At 35.3% G+C, this 18,059-nt stretch overlaps 1 protein-coding gene and 1 long non-coding RNA gene across 2 annotated transcripts in view; one reads left to right on the plus strand and one right to left on the minus strand.

Moving 5' to 3' along the window:
- Nucleotides 1–7,637, minus strand: part of LOC127987774 (uncharacterized) — an 83,829-nt gene extending 76,192 nt beyond the window's left edge. The window contains exon 1 of the long non-coding RNA XR_008161370.1: nt 7,536–7,637. This is a non-coding gene — a long non-coding RNA (uncharacterized LOC127987774). The remainder of the gene's footprint in view (nt 1–7,535) is intronic.
- The window catches only part of LOC127987694 (uncharacterized), a 2,462,016-nt gene that overhangs the window by 1,588,037 nt on the left and 855,920 nt on the right, over nt 1–18,059 (plus strand). The window contains exons 119-123 of the mRNA XM_052590053.1: nt 3,164–3,334; nt 4,390–4,560; nt 5,461–5,637; nt 7,305–7,481; nt 9,360–9,536. Coding sequence (XP_052446013.1) covers nt 3,164–3,334; nt 4,390–4,560; nt 5,461–5,637; nt 7,305–7,481; nt 9,360–9,536 — 873 coding nt within the window. The remainder of the gene's footprint in view (nt 1–3,163; nt 3,335–4,389; nt 4,561–5,460; nt 5,638–7,304; nt 7,482–9,359; nt 9,537–18,059) is intronic.

The following is an 18,059-nucleotide window of genomic DNA, read 5'->3' on the forward strand; positions in this document are numbered from 1 at the left end:
TGGTGAAAGACATTCAGACCCACCTTAGCAAAGGAAGTCTCTCATCTGCTGATCTTTCACCTGCCCAGTGGTCTGCTTTGGTCTTTGTGTTGTTGACATCAGAGGAGGAGCTGGAGGAGTTTGAGCTTCAGAAATTCAAGAAATCAGACGAGTGTCTCATTAGATTATCAGCAGTCATCAAAACCTGCAAAAGAGCTCTGTAAGTTATTTAATATATCTTGTCATGTTTTGTTCTCATCTTAAAATTACATGAATCTACACTGATACATAGCAGGCTTGGACACCACGATTTATAGTGATAATTAACCATACACCAGTTATAAGTAGGGGTAGGCCTCACGATACGATATTATCACGATACTTGTGCCAATATATTGAGATATTCTGAGATTATATTGTGATATTTATATTGTGATATGTCAGTTCTTGAAAGTAAATTACTGTTAAATTTAAATTAAATTAAACATGCAGTCTTATATCTAGGGATGCACCAAAATGAAAATTCTGGGCTGAAACAGAAACCAAAAATTCTGGATGCACTTGGCTGAAAACCAAAAATGCTTTGTAATGATTATTTATTAATTTATGAAATAATATACATTTATTTTGTAAGACTTTTTAAATTTAACTCAATTTTAATGATACTGAATAAAAAAACCACACTTTTCCTGAAAACAGCACAATAAACCTGGACAGAATTTGTTAATATTGGTAACTTTACAATAAGGTTCACGAGGTTACATACTTTAGTTTGCAATCTAAGAATGTATTGATCTTAGTTCAAGGGTTATTTCAGCCAAAAATGAGAAATTGCCTCCATTGAAAATGTATAAATACGATATACCGCCCATGTCCAGAAAGGTAGTAAAACATCATCAAAGTCCATATTACATCATAGGGTCAGTTAAAATTTGTTGAAGCATCGAAAACAGGTTTTGGTCCAAAAATAACAAAAATTATGACTTTATTCAGCATCGTCATCTCTTCCGGGTCTATTGTGAGCGCGACTGCTGTGACTGTTGACGTACAGTGTGAAGTCGTAATTTTTGTTATTTTAGAATTTTATAATTTTCATTTTTGCCTGAAATAACCCTTTCATATTAATTTCAACATTTACTAATTCATTATTAAAATCAACAGTTGTGCTAGTTAACAGTTAATGCACTCTTAATAAACATGAACTAACAATGAACAACTGTATTCTCATTAACTAAATTTAAGAAAGACTAATACATACTGTAATGTATTGTTCATTGTTTGTTTGTGTTAAACATTAATCGAACCTTATTGTAAACTGTTACCTTAATATTAAATATCAATAAATTCTTTTTTATCCACTTCAATGTAACAGAATCAGTTATAAGTTGTTGGATTTATTAATTTAATTTTATTTGGACTATCTAAATAATTATAGTCCTACAAAGTTATTATTATCAGATCACAGCGTACAGATATACCATGTTACAGCAAAGTAGCGCTACTGCAAACAGGAGCAAGATTTTTTGCCATTTTTCTCTTCGATAATTTGCAGATGTAGGTGCATACCTAAACTGAACAAAATTATAAATGCAACACTTGTTTTCACCCCAATTTTTCATGAGTTGAATTCAAAGAGCTAAGACTTTTTCTATGTACACAAAAGACCTATTTCTCTCAAATATTGTTCACAAATCTGTTTTAATCTGTGTTAGTGAGCACTTCTCTTTCTATTTGCTGAGATAATCCATCCACCTAACAGGTGTGGCCTATCAAGATGCTGATTTGACAGCATGATTAGCCTTTAGCCACTTTAACACTGTGATTCTGGCAAATACACGGCTAATGTTTCCCGGCAGTTGTTTCCGGGTCGCTAGATTTTGCACTTTCACACTTCCAGTGATTACCCGGAATATGTGCGTGCATTCACACACAACCCCTAAAGGTCCCGTAAAGACATGTGACATCAGGGTGTGACGTGTAATGTATGAGTCGAAAACGCTAGGCAGGTTAACTTTCACTTAAGATGGCGATCTCAGCTTCAGTGCAGAAAGTGAGGAACTAACTGATCTCTGCTTCATTACAATTTGCAAATTTTTTTGTAGCGAACATTGATCTGCCTTCAAAACACCTGGTAAAAGAGTCACGTGATATCGTGCGTCATCACTACGACACACCCTTTACAGCATTAGTTCTGACTTTTGTTCACACAGAGCTCGTTCCGGGACTGAACCCGGCAATGTTACTAGATCCCTAACCCTGGATCAATCCCGGGACGTGTTTGGGTTCACACAGAAGGCGACCCGGCAATTTACTGGGTCCAATGTTCAGTGTGAAAGGGGCTTTAGGCTGGCCACTATAAAAGGCCACTCTAAAATGTGCAGTTTACTGTATTGATGGTCCGAGGGGGGTGTCCGAAAACCAGTCAGTATCTGGTGTGACCACCATTTGCCTCATGCAGTGCTACACATCTCCATCTGATAACTTTCCGCGATGCCGTCATCTTTATTTCAGAAGGTGACCCAGCTGACCTCACCAGAAAAAAAAAAACTCAACACCAGCATCTAGTTGATTGCCAATAAATTGATTTTATAATTCTACCAAATGGTATACTAAAAGATCCGTATTGCTGCGGAAAACATTGTGATACTATACCATATTGTTTTTTCCCCCCACCCCTTGTTATAAGTATATATATCTTTTAGGGTCAAGTCAAAACTGTTTCTTGAACTTTTTTTTCCCTTTGTAATTAAAGTGCAATGCTGTTTTATTAGATTTACATGGGTTTTATGTAAAAATATCTCTTTTCAGCAAAACAAGCTGACATGTTATTATAAAACACATTGTTCCTTAGTTGTTTTTACTCCAATATTGAGTTCAACTTCTACAACTTCTGCTATAAAGCAGATGTACTCTTGCAAAACCTCAATGCATAAATGATTATCCTCCAGATTCTCCACCTCAACACTCATCCAGATAATAGAGCAGCACTTTTAAATGTATAACTCATTGCCATTAATGATATAAACCTGTTATACATTTACATATTTTATCAAGTTTTATTTGAATCAATTTGAATCAATACAATTCTAATATATATGCAGTGTATTGGTATAAATTATTTTTTTGTATTTAACGAATCTATTACATGTATCTAACTCTGTGATTTGATTTATTTCTCTTGTAGGCTAAATGATTGTGGCTTAACAGACAAAAGCTGTCCAGCTCTGGCTTCAGTCCTTGGATCAGATACCAATCTGAAAGAGCTGAACATGAACAATAATAATCTGCAGGACTCAGGAGTGAAGCTGCTCTGCACTGGTCTTAAAAACATTAATTGCAAATTAGAGATACTGAGGTAAGTTTTGTGACAATCATTAGTGTTTTGTTAATTGAAATTTTGACAATTTGCAGGCTTTAATTTCAGCATAAACTCCACATTTCAGGGCCCTCATTTATCAACCGTGCATATGGCACAGATGTGTGTGTAACGAGTGCGGAGGAACAGTCTCATGCAAAGTGTGGGATCTTCCGTCTTGTACTTTAACATAGGAATGTGTGTAAATATAAGCACAACTCTGAGCATGCTTAAGCAGAGAATCTAGTGCTAGAATGGCAATACTACAAAAAGAAAGTGCTACTGTGTGTTTCCTGTGTCCTTTAATTGCAAATACTACATTTATAAATGAATATTTCAAGTTAGATGAGATATTTAGTCTTGTTTATCTCCCCAGGAAATAAGACTAAATATATTTTTGCTTATATAGTAAATGCATCTTGATTAAAGTAAAAACAAGACAAAATAATAAGGTATGCCTTTTTTTGCGTGCAGCTGGGAAGTAATTTGAAATGTAGCTTTAGTGTCATGACTGATCTTGCTTTGCTGGAGGATTCTGCAAACCATGCTCTGTGCAGAAAACATGTTTAAAAAGAGCGCACTGATCTGTTTAGTGAGCGCACAGAATGTCTTCTCAGTCGGTACTGCTTTCTTTTTCCATTATTTAGGGTGAGGACATTACACATTCACATGATTTATAAAAGGGACGTGTTGTCACCATATAAGGTTTATTGGAGGCGATTCTGAATGCAAATTACAGTGTTTAAATGTTTTTGTTTTTTTTAAGTCTAGATCTAGGCACGATGAGTAGACAGATTACTGGATCTCAATGTTCTGCACGAGTGAATCAGATTGCTGCTCTACTGCAGGATAAACACTGTACACTCAACACATTGACATATTATTTCAATGTTACAAGGACATTTTTAAATTCTTGCTACTGGGTGTTTTTTGTGCGTCTTGTATAAGAGATTGCTGACTGAATGAGTTGCCATCATCATCATCACCAGTATTTGTCAGCTAAAACATACTGGTAAATATTAAGATTATAACTGAAGTGTTATCTCTTTATGCAGTCTGAAGAACAACTGTATCACAGAAGGAGGTTGTCATGTTCTGGCTGCAGCTCTAAATTCAAGCGCTTCAAATCTGACAGAGCTGGATCTGAGCAGGAATAAACTAGGAGACTCTGGAGTGACAGAAATCTCCAGTCTGCTGAGAAATTCACAGACACTACAGATACTCAGGTCTGAATTTGGTTAATCTAAACATGAATCAATGTTAAGCTCCAGCCAACTGTCTGTAAACTGGTGCTGTGTCACAAGGAATGGGTCAGAGGTGTGAAATTGGTGTGTTGGTGTAGATACATTTATAAAATATTAAGTGCTATTAAATATTAAATATTAAATAAGTCGCACCTGACTATAAGTCACAGGACCAGCCAAACTATGAAAAAAAGTGTGACTTATAGTCCGGAAAATACGGTAACACACACACAGACCGTGAACGCTCGCACACACACACACTCTCTCTCACACACACACACACACACTCACACACCCACACTGTAAACACACACACACCGTGAACAGACACACGCACACTCTCACACACACACTCACACACACACACAGTGAACACACACACACTCTCTCTCTCTCTCACACACACGCGCACTCTCTCTCACACACACACACACACACCTGCAGCGCTGAGGAACAGTTGGGGTTCAGTTCTTGCTCGAGGGTCTCATCTCAGTCAATCACCGGAGATCACAGTAATCAAGTTCATTAATGGACTTAATTATTATTTTCATTATTTTTTATTCACTCAGACATGTACAGTAAAGAATGACAATAGCAAAAAAAGTTAAAAATGTTTTTAGGTAAATTGTAATTCAGAAACAGAATTTTCTTGCTTTCTCACATTTAAACTCAATTTTCACATTTAATGTTATTTTAAGTAGTTCTGTAGTTCATCCTGTGTCTACTATGTTCATCTTTTTTCTTCTGTTTTTGTTTATCGTCATATAATAAGGTTTTTGATAATGTTTTATTTATTGCACTGTATGTTGTTAACAGATGATGAATTACTCACACATGAACATAACGTGTCTGATTCATTGTGTTTTCTCTTTCTGTCTTCAGTCTGAGTTATTGCAGTATTACAGAGGAACAGTGTCTCATCCTGACTTCAGCTCTGAAATCAAACCCATCACACCTGAGAGAACTGAACCTGAGCTGGAATGAACTACTAAGAGACTCTGGAGTGAAACACCTCAGTGATCTACTGATGAACACACAATTCAAGCTGGAGAAACTACAGTTAGTATCATTATACTCTACAGCAGTTACAGTCAGATTGATTTATCAGGGTATATCATTTATTTCCAAAAATGAATGTACCCTTGTGATCTTTAATGAAAATAACTATCACTTTCTCTCATAAACACATCTCTTCTCTCGTCTGATGATGTGAAGGAGGGAAAACCTGTCAGTCACATGAGATCACAGCAATACATTTACATTTATTCATTTAGCAGACGCTTTTATCCAAAGAGACTTACAGATGAGGACAGTGGAAGCAATCAAAAACAACAAAAGAGCAATGAAATATAAGTGCTATAACAAGTCTCAGTTAGCTTAACACAGTACACGTAGCATGGGATTTTACATAATATAATAAATAAAAAGAAAACAGATAGAATAAAAAAAATAATAGAGCAAGCTATTGTTAGACGTCTTTACGTCTTTTTTTTTAAAGAATAGAATTAGAATAGTGAGTGTTAAAGTTAGAGGGTCAAATAAAGATGGAAGAGATGTGTTTTAAGCCGATTCTTGAAGATGGCTAAGGACTCAGCTGCTCGGATTGAGTTGGGGAGGTCATTCCACCAGAAGGGAACATTTAATTTAAAAGTCTGTAAAAGTGACTTTGTGCTTCTTTGGGATGAACAATCAAGCGACGTTCACTTGCAGAACGCAAGCTTCTAGAGGCACTTAAGTCTGAAGTAACAAATTTAGGTAAATGGGTGCAGAGCCAGTGGTAGTTTTGTAGGCAAACATCAATGCCTTGAATTTTATGCGAGCAGCTATTGGAAGCCAGTGCAAATTGATAAACAGAGGTGTGACGTGTATTCTTTTTGGCTCATTAAAAATTAATCTTGCTGCCGCGTTCTGAATTAATTGTAAAGGTTTGATAGAATTGGCTGGAAGACCTGCCAAGAGAGCATTGAAATAGTCCAGCCTGGACAGAACAAGAGCTTGAACAAGGAGTTGTGCAGCATGATCCCAAAGAAAGGGCTTGATCTTCTTGATGTTGAATAAAGCAAATCTGCAGGATCGGACAGTTTTAGCAATGTGGTCTGAGAAAGTCAGCTGATCATCAATCATAACTCCAAGGCTTCTAGCTGTTTTTGAAGGAGTTATGGTTGATGTGCCTAACTTGATGGTGAAATTGTGATGAAACGATGGGATATTGTTTACAATAGCAAACAATTATCAGCTTCTCATCAAAAACTCATGAATCCCTGACCTGCAGTTTTGTTTTAAAGCGGTTTCACTCAGACATGCATCAAAATAAGAACAAAATATGATCACAAAATCTTGTACTTGTTGACTCTAATCTACGATCTTAAAATATCTTGAATTAAATTTTCATTTCTGAACAGAATTTTCTTTGTTACATTTAAAATAAATTTGAACATTTTAATGTTATTTTTAAGATGCTTCTGTAGTTGATCCTGTATCTTAATCACATTATAAATCACAAACCTCTTTTTTTTTTTTTTGGTCTAACTAAAGATTCTCTAGACTTGAAATGTAACTAATATCCTCAATATCCTAGTTCTTTATGGCTGTGTAATTATTTATTTATCGTTTTCAGGTTTCAGCATCATTTTATTTATTGCACTGTATGTTGTTAACACATGATGAATTACTCACAGATGAACATAACGTGTCTGATTCATTGTGTTTTCTCTTTCTGTCTTCAGTCTGTGTGGATGCAGTATTACAGAGGAACAGTGTCTCATCCTGACTTCAGCTCTGAAATCAAACCCATCACACCTGAGAGAACTGAACCTGAGCTGTAATGAACTACTAGGAGACTCTGGAGTGAAACACCTCAGTGATCTACTGATGAACACACAATTCAAGCTGGAGAAACTAGAGTTAGTATCATTATACTCTACAGCAGTTACACTGAGATTAAAGATTACTTTTACTTTCATAGTCACCATGAAATTAAAGTTGACAGTTATTATTTTTTATGGAATATTGCAGTGCTGAAATGATTTTTCTGTGCACATAATGTATTTCTAATCCTGATCTTTGATCTGAATAACTTTCCTTCTCACATCTGTCATGAATCCTGTCCGTGGTCTTCCGTCCGCTCTCCACCAGAGGTCCTCCTCCTATTATATTGACTCACACTACACAGACTGTTATGTGTCCCCCGGACTACATTTCCCATGATCCATTGCACTGATTAACCATAATTGAAGGCGATTCATCTGTGATTATTAATGTGTTATTTAATATCTTGATAGTGAACTGCGGTTCTGTGTATTAAATGCTGCTCCATCTGAAATCAATCACTTTAAATAATAGTGTAAGTATTAAAATAACAAACTCAAATGGACAAAAATGTGTTTTAAGCTTATTAATATTTTGAGTCTCTTCTCCCTCACCTCACAGTGCTTTAGTTCAGGGCCTGCTTTCTTCTTGTACATATCACACACACACACACACACACACAGAGACACACACACACACATTTTTCGATGAGTCCACTAGTGATAATAATGTTACCTGCTTGACAGAAAGGGTTGCCAGGTTTTCAAAACAAAATCCACCTAATTGCTTCTCAAAACTAGTCCAAACTAACCACATTTCGAGGGGGTCTCTTGGTAAAAATAGCGCTCCGAAGCTAAAATACACGTCACTGGGGTCGTTTTAACCCACGGCAACATTGATAAAGTTTCAAATCCACGAGAAAACTGCAGACTTGGCAACACTGTGAGGTTAGTAATGTCTACAACAGACTAAAGCGCTGTCTCCTGCTGCACTTATAGTAGTACGACTTTCCTCTGTGGATACACTTCCTCACAAGTGCAATTCTAGCTTTTACACCCAATTTACGCCCCTGCATGTGATTTATTGAGCAGCCCTACATTCAGAAGAGCACATCAGTTTTTCAGCCTGGTTCTCTTCTGAGAAGCTGGTGACCCATCAAATATAACAACAAAACATACATTAATAATAGTAATAATATTATTGCAATTTATTAAGTGTTTATTTAAATAAAATAATAAACTAAATAATAACGTGTAATAATTATGTTATATTTTAAAATAAAATGGGACTATTAAATACAAATACAATTATTTTATAGTAAACTTAAAAATAAAGTGCTAATATTTTTATTATTATTTGAATTTGAATTTCTTTAACTTTTCATCTTCAAACTTAAACTCAGCAAGCTTTTATTTTGGCGGGTTGCTCGTAAGTCTATGTGCTTCTGGGTTTAGTCTGAAGAGCGTCAGTGAATGAAATGTCACAGTTCTGCATTGTGCTTTGAAAACATTAACAGGAAGCCTAGATTTATTCTTTCAGTTTGAATAGAAATCTTATACACTACAGTCTGTCGACCTAAAAAATGGTAATTGTGCATTAATAGCAGTCAACCATGTCGGTCCACAAACACACACTCTGAACTCATTTACAGCGCGTTTCTTATTTTGGTCGCGCATGCGATAATAATTTAATTGAATAAAATAAAAACTTTAAAAAAAGCTAACTGAGACTTGTTATAGCACTTGTGTATCATTGCTCATTTGTTGATTTTGATTGCTTCAGTTGTCGTTTATAAGTCACTTTGAATAAAAGCATCTGCTAAATGACGAAATGTAATGGAAATATAAGGTTTTGGCAGTTTTTAATTTGTATTTCTTTTAAATTATTGCAGTGTATGGTGTTAACACATGATGAATTACTCACAGATGAACATAACGTGTCTGTTTCATTGTGTTTTCTCTTTCTGTCTTCAGTCTGTGTAGATGCAGTATTACAGAGAAACAGTGTCTCATCCTGACTTCAGCTCTGAAATCAAACCCATCACACCTGAGAGAACTGAACCTGAGCAGGAATAAACTACTAGGAGACTCAGGAGTGAAACACCTCAGTGATCTACTGATGAACACACAATTCAAGCTGGAGAAACTAGAGTTAGTATCATTATACTCTACAGCAGTTACAGTCAGATTAAAGATTACTGTTTACTTTCAGGAAAAGGAAAGGAAAGGATGTGACATGTGGCCAAATATAGTGTCCCATACTCTGAACATGTGCTCTGCATTTAACACACACACACACACACATCTGAGGAACAGTTGGGGTTCAGTTCTTGCTCAAGGGTCTCATCTCAGTCGTGGTATTAAAGGTAGAAGAGAGCGCTGGATATTCACTCTCTCCACCTACAATCCCTGTTGGACCTGAGACTCGAACCCACAACCTTCAGCTTACAAGCCTGACTCTCTCACCATTACACCACGACTGACCAATAAAACAAACCCAAAAGAAAAGATTAACAAAGTAGATTCAGATATAGGATCAACTATAGAACTGCTTAAAATCATATTAAAATAAGTTAATATAATAAGTTTATTATTGGTTTATTATAATATAATAATAAAATCATATAATAAGGTTTTTGGCAGTGTTTTAATTATTACACTGTATGGTGATAACACATGATGAATTACTCCCACATGAACATAACGTGTCTGATTCATTGTGTTTTCTCTTTCTGTCTTCAGTCTGTGTAGATGCAGTATTACAGAGAAACAGTGTCTCATCCTGACTTCAGCTCTGAAATCAAACCCATCACACCTGAGAATAAAAAACACAGGAGTGAATCACTTATGTGACGTACTGAAGGATTCACGCTGTAAACTGGAGAGATTGAGGTCAGTAACATTCACAGACAAGAATCAAAATGATGAAAATCACTTTGTTTAACTCTTATGTGCTGTTCAAGGTCTTTTGAGACCCCAAATGATGTTTGCTGAAATAAAAACAAATGTTCCCTTTATCTAAATGACATGAGACTTTGTACGGTTGTCAACACTTGGTAGATCTACAAACAGAAAATTAAATTGGATTGAGATCTGGTTGTGTGTTAGTGTGAAAAAAGTCTCTCTCTGGAGACCCACATAGAAATGAATGAGGAAATGATCAAATCAAGGAGGAGACTCCAGCACATCCGCGATGGAGGAAAACACACACGCCATGTTATCCCCATTAATCAAAATTAGAAATTAGTCTTAATAAAGTGAATTTTACATAAAAAGCTCTTTTTATATAAAAAAATGTAATTAATACATTTTATAAATTTACAAAATTTCAAAAAACTAAATGAATGTAGAGTAAAAACATTAATAAATGACACATTTTGTTACAAAATGTCGTTTTGTTGGCTGTGTTCTCTGGAGAGCCCAAACAACACGAGTGTCGTCCCCAAACGAACAGCACATAAGAGTTGAACAAAACACTTTATACTCAATATCTCATGATGAATGTGTTCACATTATATTTGTGAATGATTATTCATCTTAATGATTTGTTTGTAAGATGATCTCTCTTCCTCTGTTTGTCTCTTTCTAGTCTTCATGACTGTGGCATTACAGATGTTTCTTCTTTAACTCAGTCTTTGATAAACACAAAAGCTCTGCAGTTTCTAAAACAGCTTGATCTGAGTGGTAATAAGATTGAAGACTCAAAGCAGAAGCTCATTGATGTGCTACGAGACTCAAACTGTGAACTGAGGTGAGTAAACTTCACTTTGTGATATTAAAGAGATTCATTTACCTCTGATATGTGAACAAATATATACTTTCAGATATTAGTTAAAAGAGTTTATCAAATGATCATCAAGCTTTATTTCAAAGGGTTTGTGTCTGAATGAAATGTAAAGTTGATAAAAATGTTGAACACAAAGGAGGAAAGAGAAGAAAAGCAGACTGTCACAGCTTTCTACAGCAACAGCTGCTTTATTAATGAGATCAGTAATAGTGAATCATTAGAGTTTGAAATAGATTTGTTCAGATTGTAGGAAAACGCTGGTAAAATCAGAGCAGATTCAGCTTCAGCTCACAGTCGTCCAGCATCACATGATCAATGTCTCTGTCTCTTGTGTGTTTTTACTTTGACAAGCAACACGTCACATTACTTTACACTTACTTTCTGTAAGAGATAATGTACCTCCAGCCGCTTGTTATCACAGAATAAACCCGACAGGGTGATCAGGACTTGTGTCCTCCTGAAGAGACTTATTCTGTGATAACATCCGGCTGCATCTGCATTATCACACTTATTATATGCTTTCTTGACACACAAGTGAAGAATTAGACACAATTTAGATTAAGCTAAACACTTCTGCTCAGTTAGCAACAACTTGAACAACAAGACACACTTTGAACAATGTCTCCTCAAGTCTACTATTAACAGGAATCTCCTGCGGTTTGGTTTGAGGGTAAATCCAGTCAGTAACTGAGGCACAAGCTAATAGCAGTTGTGTTTGAATGAAACGAGTGAGAGCGCGGTGCTGTGATACGAGAGAAGTCAAAGAAACGCCCGACTCAAATACCGTATGACTGTGTGTTATTCTGCTGCTAATGACACACACCTAATGAATAACACACCTCCGAATGTCACCATTGACCAATCAGAATCCAGTATTCCAGCGAGCTGTGCAATCATTTCACTTATTTACTGAGACCAATACAAACATGTTTAAACTAGAGACAAACAGCTTTAACTAGTGACACATTTAACTGAAAGATTTGTGTTTTAAGACTAAATCACATTTGTGTTTGTTCCTTGTCATTTATTATATTTGCTGTACACTCGTTAGTGTGTGTTTCTCTTTATATTGTCTCAATAGAGAATTCAATTTAAAACAAATACTAATAAATATGTATTCAGAATCAGGTATAGTCAGTAATTAATCTGATTGCAATATTTTAATCTAACTTTTTCCTTCTTTTTTTTTTTACTTAAAAATAATAATGTGTCTTAAATATAGTATTTAATTTGTACTTTGTTTCACTGACCTGTGCTTGTCTTTTCTGCTGTTCCACCTTACAGATTGAGTTCAATCCTTGAAACGATGATGTATGTGAAGATGAAAAATGCAGAATCTCATAAAGTGAAGTGGTCTTGAGAGGAGCAGTAAACATCAGCTGAAGATCCACAGAAGAGCTTCACTACTGTGTCTATGAGGAGAAATAAATGTGTGATAAATGTGTAAATGTGATCCATACAGGTGAAGAGACTCAGACTTTACAATCAAATAATGCAGCATGTGTGTTAGAAACATGATATTGAATGATTAATGTTGCTTTAGTATTCAAGCAGATGATCATTGTGTTTAATGTAAAGCTGGAACAGAGGAGGAAGAAGCTCAGATGAGTCTGTCTGGCTCTTCAGTTTAATAATATTTCTATTAAACTCATTCATAATGATTCAGATGTTTAAATGTGATTGTCAAGAGCAGCACTTACATGTGTCAAAAGATATAAAGCAAATCTACAATGTGTGAAACTTATCTCATGTTTTCTGCACATTGTTATTCTATTTGACTTTATATTTAGTTGTGTGTCTGTTGTTAATGTACAGATATCCAGTATATAGTCTTTGTTCTGTGGATGGAGTCTCTCCTTCATCAAATCAACTAAACATTTTCACAAGTTAACAGCATTTGTGTCTTTCACTCTCCTTTAAATACTCAAACACATTTAGTCTTTTTAACACTTTTATATTTTCATGTTAATAAAATGCCACATACAGTTAAAAACAAGTGAAAAGTTTACTTGTCTGTTTTAAGTATTATTAAACAGTTTTAAATATAGGCTAACTTGTAGACATGAAACAAAGCATAAATAGCTAATGCATAATAACAGAAGTTTTCCCATTGTATGTACAGCAGGTATTTTTTTATTTATTATATTTGTATTTTTTCTCAGTTAATATATTTCTAAAGGTGCTGTACTTTCTTGATTGCGCCGCATGAGTAGTTGTTGGTCAGAGATGTTTTGGAGCAGAAGATCTACAGGATTCTGGAGGTTCATCATGTGGAAAGTTGATAGTTAGGTAAAGTGCTTCTGTCGTTCTCTAACATTCAGATCTGTAAAGTAAGGTGGAAAGGACACAGCTCTGATACAGAGTCATTCTAGTGTTGGACCTCCACATATTGTTCAGTGTTATAAAGCTGTTTCTGCTCTTGCTAATGCGTCTCTTGATGTCATTGTCTGTCCTCCATCATGTCTAATGATGAAGCCCAGGTCTACAAACTCCTCATTTCTACAGAGGTCTGCTCCTGTACTTTAATTGGTGAGGGGTTTGAGGTGTTCAGTGTTATCATCTCTGTTTTCTGCTTGTTGATCTTGGAGTCTAGTTGTCTGAGTCCAGATGTTTTCTCTGGTGAGGGTGTAAGAACAACAGCTAATCATCAGTGAAGTCAAGATCTTCTCTGGATAATGCTCGACTTAAACAGACAAACACTTCATGAGTCAACTGTCAGCTTTCCTCACAATGGAGAGCTCAGACTCAGATGTTAATCAAATAATCTTATAATATTCATACACCAGACAGGTGAGTATCTAGAGTACAGTATGCACAGTGTGGATTTCATTTGGATATAAATTAAATCCAAGCAATGGCCATTTAGTTTTATTAATGAATCTAAATGAAACCGTCAAATGGTCAGCAAATGAACTTAATGAACTTTGATGCTTGAGCAGCAAATCAGCATGTTAGTATGATTTTTTTTTTTCAGATAGCGAGCAGAACAAACAACTATGACTCAAAAAAATTGTTGAAACAGATTACATTGAAATTTCTAAGTCAAATTAACTTAATATTTTTTAGTTCAATAAAATATATATTTTTAAGTGTCTGTTAACATACATCTAGAACCCTGCAGAACCAAACACACTGAAGAACAAACAGGTTGTGTTTATTCTTCATCCTTCAGTAATGAGGCTGAAAAATGTTTGTATATATATATATATATATATATATATATATATATATATATATGTGGATTTCATCAGTGGTGGGTCACATGTTCACTCCTATTATGATGATTCTGATTTTATTACATTCTGTGTAAACAGTGATTTATAACGGATCAGTAACAACAAGATCACAGTTGAAGTTCACACAGTCTGTCTGAGAGAGAATCTCCTGGAGAAATCTAAACTAATGAACACAACTGCACACAGAAGAAACATACAAATGTAACTTAGTTCTTATATTTATAACAGACAGCCCAGTTAAGCAACATGACACGACCAAGAGAGTGAAGTTTTCCCTGGAAACCATGATTGAGTAGTTCATATACATTTTAGTTCAATATTTGATATATTGTCAAAGTTGACTGTTTTTGCTCCATTTGGTTAATGAAAACGCTTCCAAACCCTTCTCTGAGCAACACACAGCAGTTTCGTTACTGAAGGATTTGTGTTTGTGAATTTTGAATCATTTGAGTCAATGATTCAGTGCTTCATTTATAAAGACATGCCCTGTGTCTCAATGTTCATACTATCATCCTAAATAGTGTGTGAGATTAGAAGAAGTGTATAGAAATATAATGTAGGACCCAGTTAAATGTCCTTGTTAGTTTTTATCATATTTAGTCAACCTTATCCTGTTTAGTTTTAGTCGACTGAAAGTCTCAACATTTTAGTCTAGTTTTAGTCAATGAAAACTTGACATTTTAGCAGTAAGATTATTATTAATTAACCACACAGCAGTATTAAGTTTGGCAGCGGTTTTTAATTCAGTCTTAGTTTTACTCAAATGTACATTTTAGTAATCATATTTAGTCAACCCTGTCCTTTTTTTGTTTGGTCAAGTTTAAGCCAATGAAATGTAAGAGCATTTTAGTCAGTTTGTATAAAGGCTAAACCGATCATAATTATTTTTGCTCAAAATTATAATCGTAAAGTTTGTTGTTATTTGAGAAATGTACTTTTGTGTTTCAGGTATTGCTCTTTCACCAGTAAACACAAAGCAACAGAATGTGGACGCATACACATGGTTTATTTGATCTCATGTAATGTGCTGATTTATTAGGCTTTTTATTATATAAAATAACACCAAAGACTTATGCACTCAGTCTGTCTACATTATGAAAACTGGTGAAACAAAGAAAAATATGATAACAGTGAAATTCCTAATAGTTATTCCACTATTTCCAAATTGCAGCATTGCATTGTCAGTGACAGCATTTGAAGATTGATTTATAAAAAATCATTTCAGGTTTAAGAAGTGTTTCAACATTGCATCAACTACTGATGAACACATTGATTTTAATTTGAATCATCACTCTGTTGATTATTGATGGCAAATAGTCTTAGAGTTCATACTTGACTATCTGGGGCCCAGGTCAGGAAGCAGACAGACTGGCTAAACCGACCGTCTACTAGCTGCCTCCCGTCACAGAGGTCAGTTAATTCTCAGCACATAGAGACTCTTTCACCTAGATATCACACTATAGAGACTGTGTCTGTTCCCCGAACTAGAAAATACAAAAAATGTCCAAACCAAGTTAAGGTTAATAATTTAATTTAGGTTCAACAAATAAAAAACAAATGCAATATGGATAAACAAATGATAAAACTTGGCTTATTGAATATCAGATCCATTTCTAGGAAAAAACTTTTTGTAAATAATATGATAACTGATCATAATATAGATGTAATCTGTTTGACAGAAACCTGGCTAAAACCTGATGATTGCATTATAAATGAGTCCACCCCCAAGATTACTGTTAGAAACACGAGCCACGTCTAAAAGGCAAAGGGGGAGGAGTTGCTTCAATTTATTACAATGTTTTCAGGATTTCTCAGAGGGCAGGCTTCAAGTATAACTCGTTTGAAGTAATGGTGCTACATATAACATTATCCAGAGAAACAAATGTTAATGATAAATCCCCTGTTATGTTTGTACTGGCTACTGTATACAGGCCACCAGGCCACCATACAGACTTTATTAAAGAGTTTGGTGATTTTACATCCGAGTTAGTTCTGGCTGCAGATAAAGTTTAATAGTTGGTGATTTTAATATCCATGTCGATAATGAAAAAGATGCATTGGGATCAGCATTTATAGACATTCTGAACTCTATTGGTGTTAGACAACATGTTTCAGGACCTACTCATTGTCGAAATCATACTCTAGATTTAATACTGTCACATGGAATTGATGTTGATAGTGTTGAAATTATTCAGCCAAGTGATGATATCTCAGATCATTATTTAGTTCTGTGCAAGCTTCATATAGCCAAAATTGTAAATTCTACTTCTTGTTACAAGTATCGAAGAACCATCACTTCTACCACAAAAGACTGCTTTTTAAGTTATCTTCCTGATGTATCCAAATTCCTTAGCATATCCAAAACCTCAGAACAACTTGATGATGTAACAGAAACTATGGACTCTCTCTTTTCTAGCACTTTAAATACAGTTGCTCCTTTACGCTTAAGGAAGGTTAAGGAAAACAGTTTGACACCATGGTATTATGAGCATACTCGCACCCTAAAGAGAGCAGCCCGAAAAATGGAGCGCAACTGGAGGAAAACAAAACTAGAGGTATTTCGTATTGCTTGGCGGGAAAGTAACATATCATACAGAAAAGCATTAAAAACTGCTAGATCTGATTACTTTTTTTCTCTTTTAGAAGAAAACAAACATAACCCCAGGTATTTATTCAATACAGTGGCTAAATTAACGAAAAATAAAGCCTCAACAAGTGTTGACATTTCCCAACACCACAGCAGTAATGACTTTATGAACTACTTTACTTCTAAAATCGATACTATTAGAGATAAAATTGCAACCATTCAGCCGTCAGCTACAGTATCACATCAGAGAGTGCACTAAAGACCCCCTGAGGAACAGTTCCACTCATTCTCTACTATAGGAGAGGAAGAATTTTATAAACTTGTTAAATCATCTAAACCAACAACATGTATGTTAGACCCTATACAATCTAAGCTCCTAAAAGAGGTGCTTCCAGAAGTCATAGATCCTCTTCTGACTATTATTAATTCCTCATTGTCATTAGGATATGTCCCCAAAACCTTCAAACTTGCTGTTATTAAGCCTCTCATAAAAAAAACACAACTTGACCCCAAAGAACTAGTTAATTATAGACCAATCTCAAATCTCCCTTTTCTGTCCAAGATACTAGAAAAGGTGGTATCCTCACAATTATATTCCTTCTTAGAGAAAAATGGTATATGTGAGGATTTCCAGTCAGGATTTAGACCGTATCATAGTACTGAGACTGCTCTCCTTAGAGTTACAAATGATCTGCTCTTATCATCTGATCGTGGGTGTATCTCTCTATTAGTTTTATTGGATCTTAGTGCTGCATTTGACACAATTGACCACAGCATTCTTTTGCATAGACTTGAACACTTTGTCGGAATTAGTGGAAGTGCATTAGCATGGTTTAAATCGTACTTATATGACCGCCATCAGTTCGTAGCAGTGAATGAAGATGTATCATATCGATCACAAGTGCAGTATGGAGTACCTCAAGGCTCAGTACTAGGGCCGTTACTCTTCACGCTTTATATGTTACCCTTGGGAGATATCATCAGGAAACATGGTGTTAGCTTTCACTGTTATGCTGATGATACTCAGCTCTATATTTCTTCACGGCCCGGTGAAACACACCAAT

Source organism: Carassius gibelio, chromosome B22 (assembly GCF_023724105.1).
Source record: "Carassius gibelio isolate Cgi1373 ecotype wild population from Czech Republic chromosome B22, carGib1.2-hapl.c, whole genome shotgun sequence".
Lineage (NCBI taxonomy): Eukaryota > Metazoa > Chordata > Actinopteri > Cypriniformes > Cyprinidae > Carassius > Carassius gibelio.